This window comes from Pteropus alecto, unplaced genomic scaffold (assembly GCF_000325575.1).
Source record: "Pteropus alecto unplaced genomic scaffold, ASM32557v1 scaffold239, whole genome shotgun sequence".
NCBI classification, from domain to species: Eukaryota; Metazoa; Chordata; class Mammalia; order Chiroptera; family Pteropodidae; genus Pteropus; species Pteropus alecto.
Window position 1 is genome coordinate 3643484 of NW_006494613.1, and position 27692 is coordinate 3671175.

At 31.9% G+C, this 27692-nt stretch overlaps 1 protein-coding gene across 2 annotated transcripts in view; it reads left to right on the forward strand.

The window, feature by feature from the left end:
- The first annotated feature begins 2897 nt into the window (after positions 1-2897).
- The window catches only part of SAMSN1 (SAM domain, SH3 domain and nuclear localization signals 1), a 42858-nt gene continuing 18063 nt past the window's right edge, over positions 2898-27692 (forward strand). Inside the window, exons 1-4 of one of the 2 annotated variants that reach the window (XM_006926227.1) lie at positions 2898-3060; positions 19961-20032; positions 22824-22973; positions 26921-27047. In XM_006926227.1, the coding sequence (XP_006926289.1) occupies positions 3004-3060; positions 19961-20032; positions 22824-22973; positions 26921-27047 (406 nt within the window). In that variant the 5' untranslated portion in view covers positions 2898-3003. The remainder of the gene's footprint in view (positions 3061-19960; positions 20033-22823; positions 22974-26920; positions 27048-27692) is intronic. The other variant, XM_015600156.1, reaches the window with a different exon arrangement.

Here is a 27692-nt window from a genome sequence, read left to right on the forward strand (position 1 = left end):
GAAAGCAAAGAAATATAGATAGATGTCATCAAGCATTCGAGATGTCAGAATCGAGAGGGAGGCGGAAGGGGGAGGTAAATAGAGTAAAAGGGGACAAATATATGGTGACAGAAAGAATTCTAACTAGGGGTGGTGAACACACAATGCAATATATATATGCCTTACTGTTGAATTGTACAACTGAAACTTACTGGGTCTCGTTAACCAATGTCACCATAATAAAAAAATAATGATTAATTAAAAATAAATAATTAATTAAAAATAAATAAATAAAATAAAATAGGAAACCTCGAAAAGAAGATGTCAGAATCAAAAACATCAGACAGCATTTTCTCATATCTATACTTTTCTGATACCTATATTTGAATTTCATAATTCATGTTTTAGAAATCTACTAATAAATTTTGTTGGTCTCTTTTATGTCTCACTTTACATTCACATTCACCCCAGCAGCTATCATTTGATTGCAATTTCTTTAAAGTTTTGATTCACCTCTGTGACGCACATATATGCCACAAAGTCCCAACCTTGTTTCACTCTGCCTGGCTTATAAGATCATTTAGGTAATGTGTAAAAACAGTACACTGAGACTTAGCTCTTTTGCAATTTCCCTGTTTCGGAACATGTCTTAAGCAACATGTGGTTTAGTGGTTGAATCATGATAGGGAGTTAGGTGTGCTCAAAACTGACTCTATTTACTCCATTCCTGTTCTGTCTACCTTAGACTTTTGAATTTGCTGGATCATTCTGGGTCACTTATTAAATATCTTGGTAGCCCCAGAATTTCATAAATAGATAATTGATAAAAACAATTTCTATCTTGTTACCTGAAATATTTTGAGGACCAAGGAGTTTAATACAGATTGTAATAGGACTTCAAATGTCATATCTGTCTTTTAATCTCCAGAAAACATTATTCGATAAGAGAAGTTTGTAAAATTGTTTCTCTCATTTGTAATTCTGAAGGAAAAGTTTTCAGTTTTATTTACATTTTAAATATTTCTTATAGTGTTAATGATGGTAAAATGACTAGAGATCATAAATTGAGATTTTCAAAAACTGATTGTGTAACATTTTTTTAAACTGCATGTAGTCCAGCTTAGTCACCATAAATATGAGTATTCTCTATTCTTTAGTTATTGTTGTAGAAATAAAATGTATAGCAAATACCACCTCAAACATAACTATTTGAAGTTTTCCTCTTTAAGATCCATAAACATTACTTGGCATAAAACATTATTTAAATAAGTCATATAATAAGTATATTCTTTATTGGTATATCTTTTTACCTTCACTAAAATCCACTCATGTAGTAATCACATAATCATTTCCATATTATTGACTGAACTCCACAGCTGAATTAAATTTCTATTCACATACAAAGAAATGGCAACATGGAGGATGCAGATATTTTAGTTAAGAAATATATTTTTTCATGACTTTCAAGTTTTGAGGAAGAACAAAATTTTTACTTAGGCTACTTACTGAACCTGAACCCAAATAAAAAGTTTGAAAGAAGGCATACTTCAAGGGAATTATCCAACTCAAAGTCCTGAGGTGTTTCAATATTATCTGTTGTGTCATTATTTTGAAAATACCAGCCTGATAATTCTTGAAAATATAATTCTGCTCTTAATATCCTCTAGAAGCATACTAACCATAATCTTGATAAGTGTAGTCTTTCAATTCTATTATAGAACAAAAGCAATTTTTTAGCTAGTCAAGAGGCTTGATAATCTGTCAGACAGAGCACAGTAGACACTCAATTCAATATCTGTGAAATTAACCAGTAAAATCTGAATACGAGAACTGGGCCTCAGGAAGGAGGGCCTTAGAGATGTGAGGGAAGATTGAGAAATAGAGTCAGTTGATTTGTTATCTAGAGAAGCTGTTCATTAAGAATATGGCACCACTGCTTTACAACACATGGGTTTCATGAACAGAAATCTAGGTCGATTTCCTTAACAATCCTGTTTTAGTAGAACTAGAGTTTCAGATATTTCACAGTCTTTCTTTGGTAAATTCCTAATTAACAAGAAAGCTTGAATTTCTTGCTTTTACTTCCTAGGTGTCTCGGTTTTGACATTATAAAAAAAATGTTAAATCCTTTATTTTGAGGAAGAAAGTCTTTCTAAGCATATTAGCTCTATTCCAGGCCTATTAAATAGAGATTCTGGATGCTTCATTTGAAGGTACCATTGATCCATTGGATCATCACTGGAACAAAAATTATCAGTATATGGCACTGTAGTTTGTAGCTCAATGAACATCTGGTTCATTGAGCATTCTGTTTAACAGATTTCCATATTAATCAGAGCTTTTTACAGCACAGTAACATATTTTAAAAATAACAATATGCATAATCCTTATTTCTGGAATCATATTCCCAATTATATTTATATAAATTTCATCCATGCTCAATTTATTAAGTAAATGTATATATTCTTTAAATACAATTAGTATTGCATAAAGTCTAGTTTATTTCATCTAACAAAATTTACCTAGAAATGTAAAATTGACTACCCTTTTTAGAAAACTAAAAAGCCCACATCTCGTTTCATTTTATTTATTGTCTCAGATGTTTTCTTCCTTCTACCTATAGAATGTGTTATAAATTTTTATTTTTAAATAAAACTACCTATAGGATGTGTTATAGATTTTTATTTTTATATAAACTAAAAACATGAGTTTTATTTTGAAATCTTTATGACTGTTATGATAACTGCAGGGATATCAAAGTGTGAAATTTAAGAATTCGCCTCATAGAATATAGCAGAGACAGAACATTAAAGAGTTACCAAAGAATTATTGTAAAAAAAAAAGAAAGCCCAGAAACGTTACCCATGTAGATGTGAAGTCATATCCTGACAAAAGAAGGAAGTGGCAGGTCACAGGGCTCAAAATTATTTACTGCTGTACATCTTAGACAGCACACTGTAGACTATCCTCAGCTGTTTCTGAAACAACAGAAAGTGCACTCACTTGGAATAGGCTGAATTCAAGATGTTGAAAAGAAAACCATCCAATGCTTCAGAGAAGGAGAAACATCAAAAACCAAAGGTAAGACAATTTCATACGTAGGCAACAAAACTAAACCATTTAATAGAATGCATGCACACATTGTTCTTATCTGTCAGTCATAAATAAATTCAATCAGAGGGTTGAATGCCTCATGGCAGGTATGAAAAAAATTAAATTACAGATTAGTTGCTAAATAATACCAGTTATTATCTTTGTAATTTTATCTTATAGTGCATATTTGATCATTTACAGTGGTAATCTGAACTTTGAGCTCAGATTATCAACTTCATGAAATCAATTTGATGGTCTCTGTTTGAAAGGTTGATATTATAAAATCTTCTTGCACATTTTGAATGACCATAAAGTTATCAATATCTATTTAACAATCTACTGAATGCATTTTATCTCTTAAGTGTTCAGCTCTTCACAATGCACTTAATTATGAGAAGGTTGTAAAGTAGATATTTTCCTTATATGTTTTTTCATTTTTTATATGGTAGAATAAAAAATACAGTATTTTTTCATTCTAGTTTTCTCTTGAACTAACACCATTACTAAGGAGAAGATTGGTTCGTGTTTTGGAAAGCATCAAAATCACGTAACTTAATAGATTTGTCAAATTGATACTATTTGGAATGTTATTCTAGTCTTCGCCTAGACAATAATTGCTACTTAAAAAAATAAGGCACAAGCTAACAAACTTTAGATACTGTTTTAGAAGTCTAAATTAGTTATTAATTTATGAAATACTGTTAGAGAGAATTTCTCTAATACTTGTACATTTCTTGAGTTTCTTAGGTAAATAACATTTTTAATCTGTGAATAAACAATAGCTGACATCAAATATCTTTTTAAAGGACTGATTTAGTATCTATTATGGGTCCTTATTTGCTTAGCATCCATTGTAAGAGAAAAGACTTGAGAATTGATTGTGAATCGATGTGGCATTTGAACAATGGTCAATATTTTAAAATTCTTTTCAAGCTACAGGAAACTTCTCTGAAGGAAACTAAAAATAAATAATTTCCAATCTTTGGAAACTAAGAATAAATTATTTTTAATATTAATTCTTTCTGACACAAAGATCTGCTAAAGGATAGACAAGCATTTTTACAGCTGGATAAATTTTGTTGTGAATAAATTCTCATTTTCTTGAGATGGATAGTTTTATTCCATATAATTTTTATATTAATTTATTTTCCAATTACAGGTGACACACAGTATTATATTAGTTTCAGGTGTACAACATAGTGATTAGACATTTATATACCTTATAAAGTGATCATCCTGATAGATCTAGTACCCTCCTGGCTTTATAAAATATCATTGACTATATTCCCTATGCTGTACCTTACATCCCCATAATTATTTTTGTTATTGGCAATTTATATTTCTTAATCCCTTTCATCTTTTACCCATCCCTTCGCTCCCCTCTCATTTGGCAGCCATCAACTTGTTCTCTGTATCTATGAATTTGTTTCTGTTTTGTTTGTTCACTTATTTTGCTTTTTAAATTCCACATATAAGTGAAATCATATGCTATTTGTCTTTCTCTGTCTTATTTCACTTAGCATAATATCTTCTAGATCTATCTATGTTGTTGTAAATGCCAAGATTCATTTTTTTTCATGACTGAGAAATATCCATTGTATATATGTACCACATTATTACTTTATCCACTCTATATGAATTTAAAGAAGTATGTAGGTGTACACCTACAAGAGTTTTTCAACATTCCAGGTCAAATAAATCATTTCCTTTAAATACAAAAGTGATATTTTCCCAATTATTATGTCTTTGAAACATTTACTGGGTAATTTTCTTTGTGTATTTTATGGGAAAAGAGCAAAATCCATAAAGGATAGCAGAGGTGGATGTCATGATGATCCCTACAAATAAATAGGTAGTAGAAAGGAGAGTGTAAATCCCTTCATCTGCTGGAAGGAAACGTGGAGCTTGTGTCTAGAAAGACAGAATAGAACCATGACGAACTCATTCTGATATATAGGGAATCACTGCCTACGCTGATTAACTACAAATCCGACAATAGTTCACATCTCTTCACTCAGAAACATACACTCCTTGTGTTATATTATTTCAGAATTTCTGAGAGAGAGACTTCCTTGTGTTTTATTGTAAATTTAAAGTAGGTAATGAGCACCATTAAAAATGATGAAAATATTATTTATTCATCCAGTTCATGTTAACTCACTAATGTTATGTACTTTCATTATTCCCGGAAGCAAGTTTATTAGTGTATACATAAGAAAGTTTGTACATATGTGTATAAGTATAACTAATTCATTTTTAAGTTTCATTTTAAGAAGAATATCAATACAGCAAATGTGTAAGAATCCCTAGAGAGGGCTATCATTATTTAACAGTAGACCTTTTTTCCAGGTCATGGAATATGGTAGAAACTTAGACAATAGAAAAGGAATAAATGTTACAAATGAAATTCTGAAACTGAACGATTTGGCTTTTCTTTGGCTAGGATTAATGATCTGTGTTAATAAATTTTTACTAAGGTTTTTCTTTGAGTAAAAGAGATTCAAATACCACTGTTATTATATAGGGAAACATTGTAATAATGGCAGTTCTAGAAATAGCTTTTTTTTTTTTTACCATTTTTTAAAACCTAAAGTGCATAGTAAATGAGACACCATTAGTGTCACAGATGCTAATTTTCACTAGCAATGACTGAAGTGGCATTCTTTCCCATTTGCATTTGATCCTAGCAATGATGAGAGGTGATGAGTTGATTATGAGCTGTTTTCACTGCACTGCCCGCTGTGCAAATTTATGCTCCTAGACAAGAATGACACATAGTTGTGGCATTAAAGAGCTTTTTTTCTTTGTTTTTCCTATCAAGACTGTTAAGATACATTTTAACTCTTATCTAACCAACTGTAAGAAAAAAAGAAGTGTTTACATGCACTGGTACTTACTTTAGGCCAGGCATTTGTATATTAATTTTTATATTAATTTATTTTGAAATTATGAAAAAATTTCCCCCACTTTACAGGAAAGAAAACAGTTCTGTAGATGTGAAATATTTTACCTAAGTTATCACAGCTATTAAAAAAAACAATTTGGGATTATATGGGACAGTGTTTTTTCTAAACATGTGGGTTTCCACCCTACTACTTCTTTTAGCTTCTTCATCTGTGGTATAATTTTCTGACTTCAATTGATATGAATTTAGTTGAATGTTTTGGCTTTTCAGACAAAGTGATATCAAATAAAATATGTAATATACATTGTAGGTAATATTTTAAATTCACTTTTCCTATTTAAAAAGTAGTGGGTGTAAATAAACGTTTATTTTTACTTTTGATTATCACCCTTCTCTGCATCCAGAAAATGCTCTCAAGAAGTTATCTTCATTTATGTATTTAGTTAGTATTTATTCTATATTTGCTTCCCAAATATTTCAAGTACATTATAATGCAAACCTAAAACTAAGTAAAACAAGTCAGGAGAAAACAAAGTACAAACCATGATAAAAAAGTGTCATAGGGACATTCAAGTTGAGTAGAATATGGATATAAGAACTTGCTCCTCAGTGTGGTCCTACAGACTAGCAGCAGAGGCATCCCAAGAGTTTTTTTAGAAATCAGACTATAAAAATATACCTAGGAGTTCGGTGAGCACTTTAAAGTGTGGAAATAATGTCCATATTGATGGTTCTCAATCTAGGTTGCACATGTGAATCACTGAAGGGCTTTAAAGAATATTTATGATTGGGTTCCATCTTCAAATATTCTGATTTATCTCATACAGGATATGTCTGACCATCAAGAACTTTTAAAGTTTCCCAATCTGGAGCCATTTTTTTTTCCTAATAATCTTTTCAAAAGATTTAGAAGTTAATTCATTAACCCATTCATTTATTCATTCATTCTTTAAAGTAACTATCTGAGTGCCTACTATGGACAATAGAGACTACATGCTGGGAATATAGTGGTGAAAAAAACAAAGATCCCTGCCCTGATAGGATTTACACTTACTAGGAATGACAGACAATAAACAAGATAAATATGTTAAATATATAGCAAGCTAGGTATTGATAAGTGCTAAGAAGGAAAATATAGACATGAGATACAAGGAACCAGAGAATGAGACATATGAAAAAGGACCTGAAGTAAATGGAAGAGCTGTATTCCAGGTAGAGGGAAGAGCAATCCCAGAAGTCTTGGTGTGTGTGTCCCTGGTGTGTACAAGAAACAATGAAGCAGAGTATGTAAGGGGAGGAGCAGTCACACAGAGCCAGGTCATGGAAGGCCTTCCAGGTCATTATGAGGATTTTAGTTAGTATTGACAGAGTTTTTGAAGAAAAGAGAAGGATCTGGCTTACATTTTAGTAGGTTTATTCTGTCTTTGGTATTTCAAACACACTGAAGGAAGTGAGGGAGGAAGCAGGGAGATGAGACCCATTAGGAGGTTATTATAGAAACTAGGAAGGAGATGATGGTGGATATTGAGAGATGTTGGATTTGAGATCTATTTGTACTTATTGTACGCATTTGAATATGTATAAGAAACTTACTTTATGTGCTTGAAAGATGGTAAACAGTTCTGTTCCTGCTTCTAGCTGTCCTTATGCCAAGGGGAAATACCCTTATCCTCTGCTCAAGGCTACCAGAAATTCACCCCCCAAATGATGCACCACTTCCTAATGGTTTCTGCTTGTTTCCTCAAAATACATTTTTAAATTGGATTTAATTTTCATTTCTAGGTCACCTCAAATCAGAAGAGATGAACTAATAATAATTTTCTCATTTCACCATGTTTATTTTAAAGAGTTAAATAATTTTAGTTTTAAAAACTCCTCTCCAAAAAAAGCACTAATTCATTTTAGCTTTTCTATAGTACAGTATATAAAACTGTAATCAGTTTTTTGTTTGTTCTGTTTTGTTTTGATTGTGTAAGCAAGTAGCAAAAGGTTTGGGGCCAAATAGATTGGTTATACTTGAAAAACAAACAAACAATAAACAGTGCCCAGACATACCCAGAAGGTTCAGGAGACAAATTACTGAGAGAAATGATAAAAGTGTAGACTCCCCATTGGAAATTTGGATATTATATTCTAGAGGAAGAGTATAAAATCTGGATTTGTTAAAAAGCAATTTAATGAGACACTTATTTACTCTTTTCTTGCCTTGCTTTAGAGATAAAGGGCATCATTATCCCTGCAGATTGTGTGTGTGTGTGTGTGTGTGTGTGTGTGTGTGTGTTTTAATAGAATTAAATCCATACTCTACATATCTAAGTTTCCAAATTTAGCATTACCAAACTAATCCATTTCTCTTCCTTTCTAGTGTTAAGGATTTAGACGAACTTTTAGAAACCAGACATTTGTAATCAGCTTCTAAGTAGAGAACAAAAATATCTTCCATTAAGAATTGATTAATAAAAATAGAAGAGGGTTTAAGCTGTCTCTGGTGGTAGATAAAGTGATTCTTTGATAGATAGAGCCATTTGTCCACACAGCTGGCCATATCCTCTTTCTCTCCTCACACAAAGAGCTTTGGAATTTTTCACCTAGTCTGTACTAGATTTCTAGGGCTTCCATAACAGAATACCACAGCCAGAGTGGCTTACAGAACAGAAATTTTTTTCTCACAGTTCTGGAGGTTGGAAGTCCAAGATCAAGGTGCTGGCAGGGTTGGTTTCCTCTGAGGGCCATAAGGGAAAGATCTGTTCCAGGCTTGCAGATGGCCACCATTTGTTGCCTTTTCACATGGCTTTCCCTCTGTGCATGAAAACCCCTGATGCCTTTCTTTACATACTCAGATCTCATCTTTGAGTTGAGTGGTTCTAGCCACTCTCATGCTTTTCTCTCTGTGCTTCCCCTAGTCTAGAATGTCTTTGCCCATTTTTTCCAACACATAAACATATATACGTACATACATACATACATACATACATATATATCTTTTAATACCTCACTGGACTCTCATTCCCTCAAGAAAACCTCCACCAGTTAGCCCAAGGTGGTGCATAGGATGGTGTTTGTGCATAGGATGGTGTTCTGACATAGCAATAGGGAACATGAACGAAAGTCTTATAGACGCAGGTTTGAGGTCCTATTTTGATGTGTCATAACTGCAGGAAGTTGAACATTTTATTAAATCTCTTTTGAGCTTTGATGTACTTATTCTGAAGGGGATGTGTTAAAACATGTCACATAGGCTTGATGTGAGAATTAAGTTAATTACACATGTAAATATCCTAGCACATAGTACATGTTTGATTAGTAATCTCTCCCTCCTTTCTATTTTGATAACACTTGTTCCACACTTCTGTTGTTTCTCTTACCATAGTTTATCCCAATATGTCTTTCCAACTAGAGTCACCATCAAGAACAGGGGGTGTATATTACTCATATTTATATCCCTGCAATTTTTGTTGGGAAAAAAGGAAGACTGAACTTCATCTGACTTTCAGACTCCAGGTGCTTTCTATTACACCTTAGTTACCATCAAAAACATTTGTAACATGGAACATAGTTGTGATTTCTCAATATATGTACAATAAATGTGGAATGACTAATGGATAATATTAGTCATCTAAAAAACCTACTTCAAGACGCAGTTTTAAAATGGGTCACTGATGAAGATCTGAGCAACACCCACATAAAACAAAGTAACCATTCTTAGAATCAAAACGAAACGAAAGAAAAAAAATAATCAAAGTTGTAATGTAATCTGTCGGAGGGGCGGTGGGGAGAAGCATCTGTGAATGGTGTTGCTTTTCAGGGAGCCTAAAAAGGAGTGGGAGAGTAGAAATTTGCCACTGTGTCTGCAGAATAATCCAGATGAGCCAAAGCAAATATTCCATTTGGCTCAGATGTGCTCATTTAGGTAAAATATGTATTTTGAGTTATTATAACTTCACGTCTATAGCCCTTAGTATCACCTAATCCACTTTACTGTGACTCTACTATGCTAAACAAACTCCCAACAATGATTTTGTGTCCCATGACGTATTTCTTCCAGAGGAGACAATTCTTTGATCAGTCAACAAGAATATATATTCTTCTTGGCAGTTGAATGTCTCATACCTAATCAATACTTGGTATTGCAATTTCTATTATCTTATCAGTTTAGTTTACAAGTCAGTCTCACCTAAGGTTGTTTATTTCTGCAAGCTTGAAAAATAAAGTTCCTATACTTGTCAAAAAGAGGGCCTGATATTGGACATAAAGACCTGGCCCAGGAAGTGATTTTCTAGAAAGACTGGCTGGAATTGCCAACTGGCTCTGCCTTTTCTCTATATACATAAAATAAAGACAACTAAATTATAAACTTTCTTTTCTAAGTTTTTTCATAATTTTAATAATTTAAATTCTTGGAATAAGATTCAAGGCAGATTTGTCTTGTATCAAATGCTATTTAATAATTCGTAGTGAGATGACAGTCTGGATATTTGGTTAAATTTTTTTCTGAACATTTTACATGGTAATAACTACACAACTTTGATTTTTTTTTTTAAATAAGTAAAAGTAATAAATAAGTCAGTATTTAAATTTTGTAATGCTTATGGTATAAATTCTTTATACTGTTAGTTTTAATAGTTTTAGCCATCATCTTTTTTGAATTAGGCCATCTACAAATTTCAGATTACTTTAAGATTATGAATATTTTACTATAATTGTTTATCAACTTTAAAGCAGCAATTACCAATGAAACAAATGTGTTTAATGTTAAAAATAAAATTCCTTCAAATATAAGTGCTGTACAGTTATCAAACATTATATAATTGATTTAGGAATTATCATAAACTGGTTTATTTCTACCATGACTATTACATTTCAACACCACTATTAACCCTTCGATAGACTAAAATTTCATATAGCCAAATCCAATTTAATAGAAAGGAAAATAAATGTAATAGACAATGAGGAAGTTAGAGAACCCAAACGTCTCTTCCAAATATCCTAGCATAAACTTACTACAAATTTTTTCCACCTGTCCTTTCCCTGTTTGGGATTACATACCATATATTTATCCCACATAAACATGTCTGTTCTTACTAAGAAAAAAACGTTTAAATTCCTAAGCATAGTGGCAGCGAGTACTGCCTGAGATGGGAATGTTTATAAGCTTTATGATATTAACTGCGGCATTCAACCTCAGGTGGCATAAAGCATGCAAAAAAGAACTTTCTGTCAGTTTTATTATTTCTAAAAAGGTTCCCCTTGAAGCAGAAGAGTGACCTTGCTCTGCTGAGCTGACATATGCCACTGGATTAATGGTCGAGCTCTGCTGGAAGGAAGCTCACAGAAACATTACAACTCCAGAAGCTGGGCTGGCGGTGACCATTAATCAGTGGGACCAAAATCATGCATCAAACACACTCATTTAAAAGTAGTAAAAATGACTTAAAAAAAAACTTTTTGAGAATTAGCTTATTGTTTGTCACTACTTTTGTTCAAGGAGATTACTGCATGACTAAATATCCCTTGGGAGACTTTTAGAAAGGTTAATATGTATCCAGAGGCCAAGTGAGTGTGGAGGACATTTAAGACTAATGGAGGTAACTAACCAAGAGTTTTTGTTCCAGAGAATTTGATGGGAAAGTTTATTAAATGAATTATATTTTTCATACTTAATTTTTACTTCTTTATTTAACCATGATGTTAAAGCAGTGAGTACTATGACTGTTTGCCTCTTCGTAATGCGGCAAAATTATTTTAACTTGATTTAATGGTATAAACATTTGACTGGTAAACTTATTAGGAAATTTTTCAGGAACCTAAAGTTTGAGTCAACACAATCAATTATTAAATATTTTAAAATTATTTTAATGAACTTATATATACTGTACATTCTTCCACCATGTGTTAAGTAATGAAAATTTTTCAAGACTTTTTCTCTTTCTGATTACTGAAAAGGAAAAAAGGCCTAAGTCTGAGATCCTGAAAAAAAATGTTCAGTTTAATACAGCCGATAGTAAGTTCTTCTTGCTTTTTAGAAACCTCTTTTATGTTATATTGAATAGACATTTTCTTTTTATATTTTTAATAGCTTGTCTTATAGATTGATTATATTATATACATAAAACATATGATATGATTTCATTATTAGGTAGAACAAATAGTAGAATCAGGCCTTTATTAAGAAAGTCAGAATATTTGATATGTAAGAGTATGGTCAATGTAGTATGGCCTGTTAAGATTAGTATTTCAAAGTTATTCTTCTGAATAACTGTTGTCTTTTTTACCATGATATTCATATTATCTTCTTTTGTTACCATATCCTATACAGGAGAATTCTGTATGCAGAATTATTTGTTTTTGAAGTTTAGCCGTAGGATGAAAATATTTGATGATAATCTGACTACATTAAAAATCATTTAATATTTGGTTATAAGTAGAATAATATGCATATAAGAAAGAGTTAATTTCTAAATGTATGAGAAGATAATACATATTTCCTATAACTAGAAATGTAAATCATACATTTTTGGCACCAAATTCTCTCCATCAAGGTACCTAGAAAACAGAATTAGTAATGGAAATTTGGTCAGGGAAATATCTTAAAATAGAGATGGTAAATACAAGGAATACGTTACCTGTAATTTCTCGTTCCTCTCCCCACTATCTTCCCTAAAACACACACTATTTTCTGTAACCATGGTGGACATGGTTAACCACGACCTCTTTAACTCTAAGCTTGAAAGTGGCTTCAGAACTCTTTTCAACACAGCCCTCTACGAAGGCTTTCAAAAACTATCCATGCTGGTGCAAGAATTGAAAACTTCTTGCCAACTTTGGTTTTGAGAGATAGACCATCCAGACAATGAAAAATGCTAGTGAAATATTCTTGTACCAAGTACACAACAGTTTTCCAGTGCCCAAAATGATTACGTTCACTGTAGACAATCTTTCTTTCTCTTCCTTGAAGAGTTTAAGAGATAATTATATTAGACACATTTTTTTGTGTGTGTAGTCTAGTACTCCCTTTATCATACAGTCTGTGGTTCATCGCCTTTTTATTATTTTACCATCATTTTAGCAATCACCATCTTTGAATATGGTGATTTCTAAAGAATTCCTCAGTCAATTACTACACAATCTCTTAGAGTAAATAATTTTTGAAGATGGTTAAGCAGATTCAAATTGCATTGATTTCAACTAATTTTACTTCCAAAATTTATGATCATTTAATGAACCTTTCTATAGATTTACTATAAATTATGTAGGTATAGACATATAAACACAAAATACCTTTCATGTACTAAGTAGTGAGCACAAATTAGTGTTTGTAAATGAGTAAATATATAAATTTCCAAGCTGACGTCTATTGTATATGATTAACTTCATTTTTTGTGTATAAATTTAATCTGCTTTTTAAACTAAATTTATTGAGGATCATACAAATTTAACCAGCTTTTAGGATTGCTTCTATATTTTTATACCACTCATTTGAATATGGCTCTGTTTAGCTCTTATTGATTTAAGTTATTTGGTTGATGGTACCAATAGAATGTAAATTCTTTGAGGACAGGTTTCTGACTATCATGGTCACATTTTTAAAAGCTTTTAATTTCCTTTACGTTCTATAGAGTTTTTTAAAAATCAATGATATCAAGTGACTGAACTTTTGCCACATTATGATTTTTAACCGAAAAAAAGAATATACTACTTTTTTTAAGAACCCCTTGCAGCTGAAAGAAAATATCTTAATTTCTATTAAGCATATAGAAAGCACAGCATGACTTACAGTCTATGGATGTAATGTAAATCATGAGATATAGCAATAAATCATGCAGAGGTGCAATTGACAATTTTAAATATTTGAGTCTGGTTTACCCATAAAACTTGTTTTTGTTACATTAAATGGGCTGATATGAATAACCACTTTTATAGGTTATGGATCATTCTTCATTGATTTTGATTTTTTGTTGTTGTTGTTCTAATTTCTTCCTTTGAGGCAGTTTGAATTTGCAGAAAACGTCTCTGGTAGCACTTCGATGTCTGAAAGTAAAGCTTCAGCATGGAAATTTTGACATAACTTTAAAGCACTATGGTGGCAATAGAATCTGTACTTCCTTTAGATATTTTTCAGTTGATAGACAAGATACTGAACCAGACAGATCAAGTAAACAAATTTTTGTTCTAAGAGTCCAGATGTACATTAAAAATATCTAGAGCATTGATATACATTTGAGCACTGGGTTGCCTTTATCCAAGGTTAAATGCTCATGTAGAAGCCCGTGTTTCACAGCTCTGGTTGTCTTTTAGTCTTCATTCCCCCTGATGCCCCACACAACTGTCTTCCATTGGCACCACATGATAGTGTAATTATTTAACACTGATGCAATCCTAACAGATTATTTTAAGTGAGTTAAATTTGTTTCACACTCTTCAAAACATCTCAGTAGCTGAGTTAATTAGAACAATTAAATCCTCGAATGTCTTTGGATAAAGGCTGACAAGCTTATTGAAATTTAACATATTGTTATTATAGAATATTCATACAAGCTTATGGCTGAAACAAAATTCTGATCTTCTACAGCATATTACTAAACAACACGCTATGTGCAATATTGAGATGATGTGAGAACTCATTGGCAGAGTGTGTAATTTTTAATTTGCCAGTATATTTCAAAATACTGAGAATGTCTGACTCACATATGCAAATTTTTTCTTTGAAATAGACTGAAATTTTTCCATTTGTGCCTTACCCACATGCTGGAGGTAAAATTTTATTTGAAGACCCTCAAAGTTGGTAGGTGGTTAAGAAGTGAAAATAAGAGTCAAGTTCTTTTGATTTTGGTCAAAAGATTAATTTACATTTCCTAAAAATGACTTCCTACTTCTCCTTCATGTTGATAAATTTAGGCTGGTCATTGTTTTAAGAAGTCTATTCAGTTCATTCTTTCTATCAAGCTAAATTTCTACACTTTCCATCCTGCTTAGATAGCAAGTTTCCTTAAAAATAGAAGAATGAACACTTTGTAATGAAATGACAGAGAGAAGAGTACATCAGGGTAGAGGATTGAAAAAAAAAGGTGTTTTTTTGGTGGGGAGATTAGGGGGGTGAGTTCTGGTTCCTATAACAGTTTCCAATTGAGAAAGTCTAGATGATTTCTAAGAACTCAGCCAGCTTTATATTATGAAATGTCATTCCGTAATAATTCAAATTATTACAAAACTAATGAAAAAATGTGAGTAACAAAATAATAAATGCTCTTCAAGTTTTAATTATACATTGCATTGTGTAGGGACACACGCAAACAAATGTGTTCAAACACCCCAACTGACACTTGTCCAGTCTTATTTTTATGAAAACCAAGTAGACTATGTGAAAGAAAGTAATCTACACCATGTAACCTCAGACAGTCTTCAAAAGGTAGCCCAATAACATGCATTTATATCAGAAAGTTAGTTGTACTAAAATAAATACAGAAAGCAACAGTTTATTTTCTCCTTAAATATGTCTGTATTTCTAAACAACTATAACCTACGCAATATTAATGATATTTTTAAAATTTCTTCTTTAGAAACTTATGCTACCATCAAGTCTTTTTTAAAGATTATTTTTTTAAGAGCAGTTTTAGGTTCGCAGCAAAATTAAAAGTATAAAGTTTTCCCATATACACCCCAGTCCCTACACATTACTAAATCTGTAAATTCATTTCTTCTTTTTTAATCCAGAATTTTGTTATGGAAATTTTGAAGCATATGTAAAAGTAGAGAGTAGTGCAATCTGCTTCATATATCCATCACCCAATTAATCATAAAATTATGGCTAGTCATGTTTCCTCTTTATGCCCACATACTTGCTACCCTTCACTAAATTATTTTGAATTACAAATAAAAAAATAACTGTATTTTTTTAATATCAGCAAATAGCTAGATATTTAAAAAATTTCCTTAGTTGTCTCCTGGATGTTTTTGCTCCAGTGGTTTATTTGATCTATATCTAAACAAGATCATGGATTATATTTGGTGGATAAAAGTCTTAAAGATTATTAATCTATACTTCCCTGTCCCCTTTTTTTTTATTGATTACTTTAAAAACTCAGGTTATTTGTCCTATAGATTTTCTGATTGTCTAGATTTTTGATGGACTGCATCTTCTTGGTGTCATTTAACATGCTCCTCTGTCTCTGTATTTAATTTGATAGTGAGATACAAAATTTTGATGTACCCGATTTTTTTAAAGAATATTTCATTGGCAGTATTAGGTACTTCCATCATGAAGTATATATTCTAGTTCTTTTTGTGATTTTAGTAGCCATTGATAATCATTTCCTAGATTCATTATGCCATTAAGGGTTTACAAAATGGTAATTTTGCAATTACATCATTATTAATTGATTAGCTAGTCTATACATAAATATATATGTATGAGAGAGATTTTTCTTCATTAAGTATGTAGTTACTCTGAAATATATTTCATACAAGGACAGATTAAATATTTCTTTCCCTTTACTTGACAGTTCTAATAATATCACTGTAACATTTCCAAAGGTAACTACTGAATTTTCTTTTAACATCATTATGAATTCATGAATTTTGATATATTAGATATATTTTAATATAGTTCAGTTATTCTTCTTATTGATACCAAAATTATCTCATATTTGGGTATAATCTACTCCAGTTAGAATATTTTTAATATAGCCCATGTATTGTTTTGACATGGTCCCAGTAGCCTTTGATAGCTTACTTGCTTTATGATGTGACAAGATGATAATTTTGAGAATTCTGAAACTCCTGACTCCAAATATCATTGACATCATTACTTATTTTCATTGTCCCTCAACATACATATTTATATATGCCAATATTATTAATAACAATCTGATTACTGAAAACCGATTAAAATTTAATTTGGCATTGTTTTTTGTCCTTTGGAAAATCACATTACTGTTGTTTAAAGTCACTTAGGATAATTACTCTCTTGAAGCCACCACTTCAATATGGAATTAAGTTTGGTTCATTTTTATCTGGAATATTTAGGAATTGTTTTTATTTCTATTTAACATGTTTATAAATATGTAAAATACAATATGTGAAACAGTTACATAGTTTTAAAATTAAATCTACAAAACCAGGTATATTCAGAGAAGTCTATTTTCTTTCCCCTCTCTTTTACTTTGTTTATTTTGCCCAATTTCTCTAAGGAGGAAAGTATATATTTGCCGGTATTAAAACACACTCGTATTTCCACCCTTAGAAAAATGGCAGCCTACTATGTACATTTTTCTCCACTTGGCTTTTTTCACTTACACTGTATCCTGATCATTCCATAGAAGTATAAACAGATGTATTTCAATTTCTTAGAGCAGCACACATTTTCATTGTTTTATGATATATTATTCAATCAGTCCCGTCTTAATAAACTGATGTTTACAGCTTTTTGATAATATAAAAGTTTTACAATGAATGTGGATATTTAAGTCAATTTATATCCATGTATATCTCTGTTATAGATGTCTAGAAATATAATTGCTGGATCAAAGGGCAAACATAAAGGTAATCTTTCTAGTTGCCAAATTACCCTCCACAGGTGTTGTGCCATTTTACAAACACTTATCTAATCAGACAACAAAAGACTATATATAGATTTACATAGCATCTAGTTAAAGACTAAATATGATCTAATGTCAACAGAAACAAAGAATTATCTACAATATGAATTGCATTTTTATTTGTTACTCTTCCATTGATAGCTATTTATTTATATAATAGTTCTGTCTCAATGAGACAGATAGTATTTGGTAAATCTAACCATTACAATTATGCAATGCAAAATCATCAGTATTCAAATACATTCTCATTTATAAAAGACTATTATCTGTAAAGTCACTTGCTTCCACATGATTCACCTTTTCATTAGAAACTTAACAGGAGTAGAAATTATAAATTTATTCATTGTCCATATCTCATAGTAGATATTAATCCTTTTTCATCACAAGCCATAACCTATATATAGAGAAACTATCACAGAAAGTTACTTACTTCTAGACTAGCAAATAATGAAAATTTTAAAATGTTCATTTAAAAATGTAGAGTAGATTCTTAAATTTAAAAATATTCATTTAAAAGTGTAGAGTAGCTTCTTAAGAGTGTCTGAGCATGGGTAGACCTCTGGCTTAAACCTGTTGAGTGATTCATAATGAGATGACTGACAAAACCAAAGTAATAGTCCTAAAGCTTTCTTGAACCATCACTCCGAAATCTGCCTCTTTTTATTGATATAATGAGGGGAAATTGATTTTAAAAGGTGAAGACTACTGATTACTTAATGGTAGAAGATAGTGTAGAGAAATGCTGAAGTGAGCCTATTCTGTGCCCTCCTGGGCAACACGACTCATTATCCAGTGGTGGAAATCATGCTGTAACCCTCATTAATATTTAATAAGCAGGACACAGGCTGGATATAGGTTACAAAATTGCCCTAGGCAATTTTGAATGTTTCAAATATATAAAAGAGTAACGGATTTCCCTGTATTCAGATAGTTTATAAGCAGGACAACAATACATTCAATTCCCTTTTGTGATCTCTGGGCAGTGATGGCCTGGTGGAAATGCCTGGTAGGCAAGATGAGGTGATTAATGCTTTGAGAAGTTATCCTAGGTTAGTAAGCTCAGCATGAGGAGATTGTATTTTCGAGGGTGGTTCTCAATTTCAGCTCTTTTCCTTTTCTCCCTTTGCCACAAGCTGAAGGGCTTGTTCAGTAGGGGTGGCAAGTCAGCAAAAGGCGTTAATTGTGTCTAACACAGCCATTATCCTTGGGGTAATATTCAGTATCACACTGTCTATCAAGCTAACCCCTTGTCACATGTCAGGATCTTTTTATTTCAGCTCATTTAAAAGGGAGAAAAGGAGTTTTAAAAATAGCTGGTGGGGAGAGGTGAGTTTAACAGTGCTTGTAAGGACTTGAAGAGGGTTATGACTTCTAAAAGGACAACACAAAGTTTTATATTTTACTGACTCTCGTTATTAACTCTTCTGATTACCAGGATATTTTTTAGTACTACCAGCTTATTTTGAAAATACAAGCTTGAAAAAGATAAAGTTCTTAAGAAAGAACATATTTTGGGATTTATGGTACCTAAAGGACATAATATCAGATATCCACCTTCCTAAACGATGTATAAAATTAAATAGTGAAGAAATATCGATTTTTTGACTCAATGACTCTAAATGTTTTTGAAAATGAATTTAAGAGAATCATTTACTTTACAGCATATCAGGAATTGTTTGTAATTACCTGCCTAGAATAAGTTGCATAAGAATAAAAATTTAGCTTTGTGGGACAAAATGTAACCAAGGGAACAAGTCTTCTATTAAGATATTAAGCTTTTTCTCAAAACCAGTGCATGAAATTGACCCAGAGGTCTCACTGTAATTTCATGTTAAATGTGGGAAAATTCAGTTTTACTCCACACCTTAGACTGTGCATGCCCAAATGTTGTTTTCAACTTATTAGTAGGTCTATGTATGTGTATGCCTTCTCTTCCTGACATCAAGTAGAAAATTTCAAATTATCAAGAGTTAGCGGTGGAAATGCATTTGTGTTCATTTTTTTTTGACAGATATGATCTTTATGAGGCATAATGTTGGATCTTCTCAGATGATGGTTTTTGTCATTATTAGCTGGTTGTAGGGTTAGTAATGTATGCCATTCTTAAGAGCAAAAGTAACACTATAAAATAAACATTTAATAGATTTTCTCCAAGGTATTTAACAATATAACATAAAACATATGAAGACATTTTATCAACTATAAACATTACAATGTTGATAATAGTTATGCCTTCAGTGCCTTTATCTATTCCAGAGACAATTTTTTTGATCCTGCATTTGCAAGACTGATGTTTACTGAACCATAATCTAATATATTTTGTACTCTTATCAGTGAAAATCACAAATCCTAAATTTCCTTTCCTTTTCCTTTCTTTCTTATATCATAGCGCAGCAGCAGCTTTGGCAATTTTGATCGTTTTCGGAATAATTCCATACCAAAACCAGATGACTCAACTGAGGTTAGTATTTATTATGTTTTTATGAATAATATGGAAACACATTGTGAAAAATTATAAAGCCAGTATCACTTTTGCAAAGTTTTTATGAATAATATGGAAACACATTGTGAAAAATTAGAAAGCCAGTATCACTTTTGCAAAATACAACAAAAAATGAACTTAAAAATCATAGCCTCGCATATATTTTTGTGATAAATGAACAAACTGTTCTTTAGTACCTAGTACTATACTGGGTATAAAAAGTTATCTAAAAAGCCTAACAGATGTTTGAAAAGGCTGAACATGAACTTAAGAGAGTTACAACTTAATGTAACTCAGATAGTTCCAAATTTTCTGAGCATTTTCACTATAAAACAATCTATATGTTGAATTATCTTTAAGTTATAATTGCTTTAACTTAGAAAATGATTAAATAGCTTAATTGTAAATTTCTTAAGGAAAGCATATGGCTACTCAATTGCACTCTCACACTTTTACCACCTGTACTGAAATGTCTCAGTGGTGATCATTCCCTATACATTTGCAAACCATGCACACTTTAAATATAGCTTAAGAAAAGCTTCCCATGTGTAGCACATGAGATACGTCTACTTTAGAGCAATAGGTTTTAGACTTTATGTATGTCTTAATATTTCATTCTAGTTAGTGTATCTCAATTTTTTATAAACAATTTTTCTCTTTATTGGATCTAATTTCTCAAAATACTCTTCAGATTCCTATATACATCTTTCTATAATATTTTTAATATGCTAATTTCAATAATGGTATTCTAAATAAAAGAAATGAAAATAAAATTACACCTATGATTACTTTAGAACTATCTTCATTAGTATATATATGTGTGTGTATAATACATCCCCTTTTATAGGTATATATTATACATACCCCCTTTATCCACCTATACATGTATACACTCACACGCACACTTATGGATAAACTTATATCTATCTACATGTTCTATCAACATTTACATAATTGTAAATGATACAATATAATCTATGCATATAAATAGAAGAACCACATAGTTTTCAGTTAGTATGTTGCATAAATCTTTGACTTTCCATAATTATACATAGATGTATTCTATTGTTATTAAATTTATAATTCTAGAGTTAACCTATAAAAGTTTCTCAGGCTCACTGAAGTTCATTGATTAGTAACAGTGGCCTAGTAATTTGTGAAAGTTTAGTGAACCTAATATAAAGTAGTTCGCATTTCAGTGATCCAGCATTCATTATTTTAATAAATATTTATTGAATATCTATTCTATTACAGGATTTCTGTTAGGTGTTCAGAAAGTACTGTTATAATAACAGATGAAAATCTTTACTTCATGAAGCCTGAAGTCTAGGGAGAGACAGATTAAAACAACTAATGAACTCACTAAATAAATAAATAAATAAAAATTGTGATTCAAACAATGAAAGAAAATAGCATAGAAAAATTTTAAATTAAAAATATGTTGAGATGTTTTTTTGAAGCTTCTGTAAAAGTGACAGGAAAATCTGAAATTAAAAATATTTGTAGTACTTTTTTGAACTTTAGACAATGGTAAATTAACACAAGTAATAATAAAATAATGTACTTTATTAATTTTAGTTTGCAATTTTACATGAACATAGAGAAAGTTTAAATAGAGAAAAGAGAAAAGAAAAAAGCTAACTCTAAAATTTTAAAGTCTTTCCAAGTTATATTTTATTCAGGGTTTTTGAATTAAGCAAAGAGTCTTTGCTTTTATAACCTTGAATGTACAAATTAATAAAGTGCAATCAGGGCTTAAATTGGCTGTCCATTCATATTTATCATGGGCAATCCAGAGTAAGATGTGAAGCAAAACATAATATTGATTAATAATGATGTTAACTATGTGGTTAAACTTTCATATTAAAATATTCAAGCTCACTAAAGAGAAGTTTCCTATGATTTTTTTTATACTCAGGGAATGACTGGCTATTTGGAATGGAGGGCAGCACTAAATTAGATAACCTTCAAGGGTCCTTTCTTGAAAAACTGAGATACTAAGGAAACATAACCCAAATACTTCTTCCAAGAAAAAAAATCACTCCAAAGTTCTATGTGAGAAATATTGCTTATTCAAATATATCGAGGGTCATTTATGTTCCTGGAAGTATTCTAAACACTCAGAATAAATAAAACAAAGTCTTTAATTTCATGAAGCATATATCATAGTTGGAGATGTAGGCAGTAATCAAACGAACAAACAAATATGTTATCAGGTAATGTTAAGTGTTTAGAAGAAGATGGGTAAACATTCAGGGAGTATGGGCAAGGGTGGGCTATTCTAAATAGGGTGATCAATCAGAAAATTTCTTTCCTATTAATTGGCATGTGATTAGAAATGGGAATGAAGGAAGGGATATATTTGTGGATCTCCAGAAGAAGCCAATGGCAAAAGCAAGTACAAACTTTGATGAGAACATAGAGAAACAGCAAGGGGATTAGTATGGCAATACTTAATTACAATTGTTTTTAAATTTTAGCATGTACCAGAATCACTTGAAGAGTTTGTTAAAATGCAAATTGTCCCCAAGTGATGCTGAGGTTGCTGGTCTTTTGGGACCACATTTTGAGAAACACTGCTATGGTGATCAAGGGAAATATGAGAAGTAGCTAAGGGTGAGGTGTGAATATATTTTATTTCACATACAGTCTATATAATGTCTTAGATATTACAAAATGTATTAATTACATTATTTTATGTTATGCTAATAGAACAATGTTCAGATTAATGCTTTTTATTATCTTGTCTTCTGTAAATAATTCTAACCAGGTACATGAGGGGGAACCTATAAATGAAAGTAAAGAACAAAACAAAACTGCAAATCATGGAGGAAGTTTAGGTAAAAAAATGAGAGCTATTTCCTGGACAATGAAGAAAAGAGTGGGTAAAAAGTACATCAAAGCCCTTTCTGAAGAAAAGGTAGGTGTACTCTGTTAATCACTTGTATTTTTCTATTATCTTTTTCTTAAAATATTTAATATGTTCTTCTAGGCATAAAAATACTTGTGCTTTAGGAAGGAGTTCAACATTATTTCTCCCTCAATAATTGTGCCCAGAAGTTGGGTGGAAGAAAGTATTGTTATTCCCATTTTGAAAGAAGAGACTGACATTGAAAAAGATCACACATGTAGTATGTGAAGATCACATGTCATTTATGTTATAGAAAACATCAGTACTTCATTCCTTTTAATTGCCAACTACTATTTTATTTTATAGATGTCACTTTTATTTATCCTTTCATCAGTTGATGGACGCTTGGGTTCTTTCCACTTTTTCGTTGTTATAAACACTGCTGCTATGAATATATTTGTGTTTTTGCATGGAATTATATATTTTTTTATTTCTCTTAGGTATATAGTAACTCCAATATTTTGAGAAACTGACATTATATTCCTTCTAGCAATGCATGAAAGTTCTAATTTCTTTCACGTTTGCCGACATTTGTTATTGTCTGTCTTTTTGCACCTAATGGGTGCAAAGTGAAATCTCAATGTGGTTTCAATTTGCGCTTCCCGGATGACTTATGATGTTGAGAAACTCTTCATGTTCTTATTAGCCATTTGCATATCTTCTTTGGAGAAATGTTTATTCAGACCTTTTGTCCACTTTTTAATTGGGTTATTTTATTGTTGACTTTTAAGCAATTTTAAAACATATTCTGGATACAAGTCCCTTATCAGATATATTATTTGCAATATGATGTGTTTTCTCTCATTCTGTAGATTTTATTTTCATTTTCTTGATGGTTTTTGCAACACAAATGTTTATAATTTTAATGTAGTGCAGTTTATCTACTTTTTCTTTTCTCATTTGTGCTTTTAATATTGTATCTAGGAAACCATTGCTTAATGTAAGTTTAAAAATATTTAACCCTATGTTTTCTTCTAAGAGTTTTATAGTTGTAGCTCTTAAATTTTGGAGCATGATTCATTAATTTTTATATATGGTGCGTGGTTGGAAATCATCTTCATTCTTTTGAAAGTGGATATCCAGTTGTCCTAATACTGTCTTGAAAAGATAGTCCTTTCTCTATCGCATTGTCTTGGCGCCATTGTTGAAAATCAATTGATCATAAATATATGAATCATAAGTATATGTGTTTATTTTTGGACTCTCAATTCTATCCCATTGATCTATACATCCTATGTCAGTTCTCTTTTGAAACCACTTCAATAGGACTTCTGTCCCTAGTGCTCCATTAAAACAGTCATCACAATCAGTGTTGACTTCTGTATTGCAAATCCAGTGGCTGACTTTCTATCTTCCTATATTACTTTTAAGCTGCATTCAATACATGTGATTATTTTATTATATATGAAACAGTATCTTTTCTTGGTTTCTTTAGGCATTCTGGCCTTCCTTCTTTTTCAGTTTCACTTCTTGCTTCTACTTTCTGTCCTATCCCTTCAAATATTGAATCTTCTCGAGGCTTATGGTTGTTCTACTAAATCTACTCTCTTCTACTCTCTCTTATCTAGTCTCATGACTTTGTTTTTCACAATCATATCTCTAGCTATGACCTCTTTACTTATCTGTTGTATGTACACAACCAATTGCTTATTTAATGTCATCACTTGAATGTACAATAACTATCTGGAACCCAATATATCCCAAACTGAATTATTCTCTGTGCTATACAAAAAAAAAAAAAATTCTTTCTTGTCCTCTCTCCCAAGTACCAATAGACAACACTGTTATTACTCTAGATGCCAAGAAGGATGGATGGACAGATAAAAGAACAGAAGGAAGAAAGGAAGGAAGGAAAGAAGAGAGGGAGAGAAAGAAAGATAGGGAAGGAGAAAGCTAAGAATTATTCAAAATTTCTTCTTTCTCTCACTTTTCACACCAATTCATCAGCATATCTTCTTAGTTCTAACTCTAAAGTATACCTAAACCCCCTGATTTCTCCATGTAAACTATCTGTGCTTTAGACTAAGTAATCAACCTCTCTTGCCTAGTTGCTCTAATAACCATCTAATTGATTTCCTTTCTTCCACCTTTCTCCATACTCCACGCTAAACTCAGAAGGATCTCTGAGAAGTGGAATTCAGAACACATCACTCTCCTGGTGAAAATTTTACAGTACCTTCATAATTCATTCCCTTACTGTGGCATGTTCATTCCAGTCCTTTGAGAAGCAGACACCAAAGATTTTGGGAGTAAAATACCTGTGAAAAAATTGGCATGGAAGGCCTGATATCTGTATAAGGAGAAGTGGAAAGGAGAATCAGTAGTCTCAGACTTCAGCACTGTTCTGAGAAAATTTTGGTCGAGTTGATGGGGAGTCCTTGAAATATAGTTTTCCATTAGAGGAGCCTCACATCTCATCAGAATGGACTCAACTAGTACCCTACTGCTGCAGTCATTGGCAGAGAGCATAGCTTCCATGCAAACATAGTGGTGGATAAAGAGGGGCAGTAGCTGAGGTGGTCAGTAAAGAAGGGTTTCACAGCAAGAGATCTGAGTGGCACATTTCCATGACCACCACATGTGGTCTGTAAGGCTCATGATGATCTGGCTCCAGTTTACTTCTCTTAGCTCATATCCTAATACTCTCCTTTCATTTAGCTACAGTGACATTGGCCTTGTTGTTCTCCCCTGTATAACCTAAGTGAATTCTGAGTTTAGTTATTTTGGTTTTGCTGTTCCCTTTGCTTAGAAAACTGTCTCCAAAATTTCATATAAGATATATCTTCTTATTATTCAGGTCAAGAATTCAGAGCATATATTTCCTTATGAGGAAGGTCTCTGGATGCTACTCCATCTAAATTAGCCAACCTTTCCCCAACTCTCATCTCAGTAGCTAATCCCCTCATATCATCCAGTTTTATTTTCTTCATAGCACTTATTATTCCATGAAATTGTCTTGCTTATTTTGTTTACACACACTTCCCCAAACACTATGTAAGTGCACGCACACACACACACACACACATGCACACAGAGCCCAACACACTAAAATGTACCTCATTAGAGCAAGGATCCTCTTATCTTGTTTACTATGGTATCCTTATTTCCCCAAATACTGCCAGGTACTTAGAAGATGTTCTATAAACTTGTATTGAGTGACTGAACAAATGAATAAAGGAATGGATAAAAACAGAGAATCAAACTGAGTGTATATCAAATGTATATTCTGAAGTTTTATCAATATTTAGAAATGCTCAAAAATAAGAAATATTAAACTACATTTTGATGAATATTAAAGAATCCCTAGGTTTTGTCCAAACTATCTAAATATAAAAAACATTTGAGATGTTTTCAAACAGATGTAATTTGTTTTGAAATTGTCTTTATAATTTTACCCAAGATTTGCTTTTCACTTGACTAGGTGGCAAGCACAATATGAGATTTGTAAAGTTTCTTAGATAAGCTGTTCTTAAGAATTGCAAAGTGTGAATGTTTCATTCATATCTAATGATCTAGTGATGTGCATATAACTGAAATGAAACAACTATACAGAGTTTAAACTTGTAATATCAGATCTCAAAGGCTTAGTGATGGCAGTGGTAAAGAGATGATAAAGAGAACATGAAGAAACAAAAGTTCTTAGATAAAGCATAGATTTCAATAATTTAACATTTCTGATTAAGTAGTCGTGATCAGAGCATCAACCTAATTTTTAAAATAAAGTATTATAATTTCAGCTGAATTCCATAATCTGGAATATTTCATCTAAACAATATTAAAGTATAAAATGTTTTGCTAGAAATTGAACTAAAGATTAATGACTCTCATATTTTACGTAGATGTATTCCTAAGCATTTTATTGCTAAACTACAGTCTTGTTTGTTAAGTCAATGCACACAGTGAACATCTCTGTAGAAATCAGTTCTCTGACCTTAAACTCTGATGTTTTTCTGAAGGATGAAGAAGATGGAGAGGAAGCCCTTCCATGTCGGAACAGTGACCCTATGCTTGGGACCCACACAGAGACCACCCTCAAAGCCAGTGACTCCATGGACAGTCTCTACAGTGGGCAGAGCTCATCAAGTAAGCCTGTGGAAGAAGGAACAAGGTCCTAGATGGGAGGTCTGGGTTAAGTTAATGAAAAATAACACATTTCTTTCTCTGGGACTTGTTAGTCAAATTAGCAACAAAGTTATAGCTACCTGATAAAAGAAATAGTGAAAAATGTAAGATGTGTAGAACCTCAGAATTGCTATTGTTTAAAATGATACATAATATATTAAATAGAATTATGTATTCTTTTGAAACTTTTAACACTGGTCAGCAGGGCTCCTGGGGATATGCCTCAAAAAAAAAATCATGTTAGGTGATTAAAGCTGCATCCCTAAAATAAAAATATGTGCTGGGGAGAACAAGCATTATCTTGAGTTAAAAATTTTAAAATAACTTAAAGTATTCAGATAAATAATAAAATCCTGTTCTCTGTCTCTTCTTCCCTCACTCTCTTCTCTTCTTTTTCTCTCTTTCCTTCCTTCCTTCCTTCCTTCCTTCCCTCCTTCCTTCCTTCCTTCATCCCTTCCTTCATCCCTTCCCTCTTTCCTTCCCTCCTTCCCTCCCTCCTTCCCTCCTTCCTTCCCTCCTTCCCTCCTTCCTTCCCTCCTTCCCTCCTTCCTTCCTTCCTTCCTTCCTTCCCTCCTCCCCTCCTTCCCTCCCCCCCTCCCTCCTTCC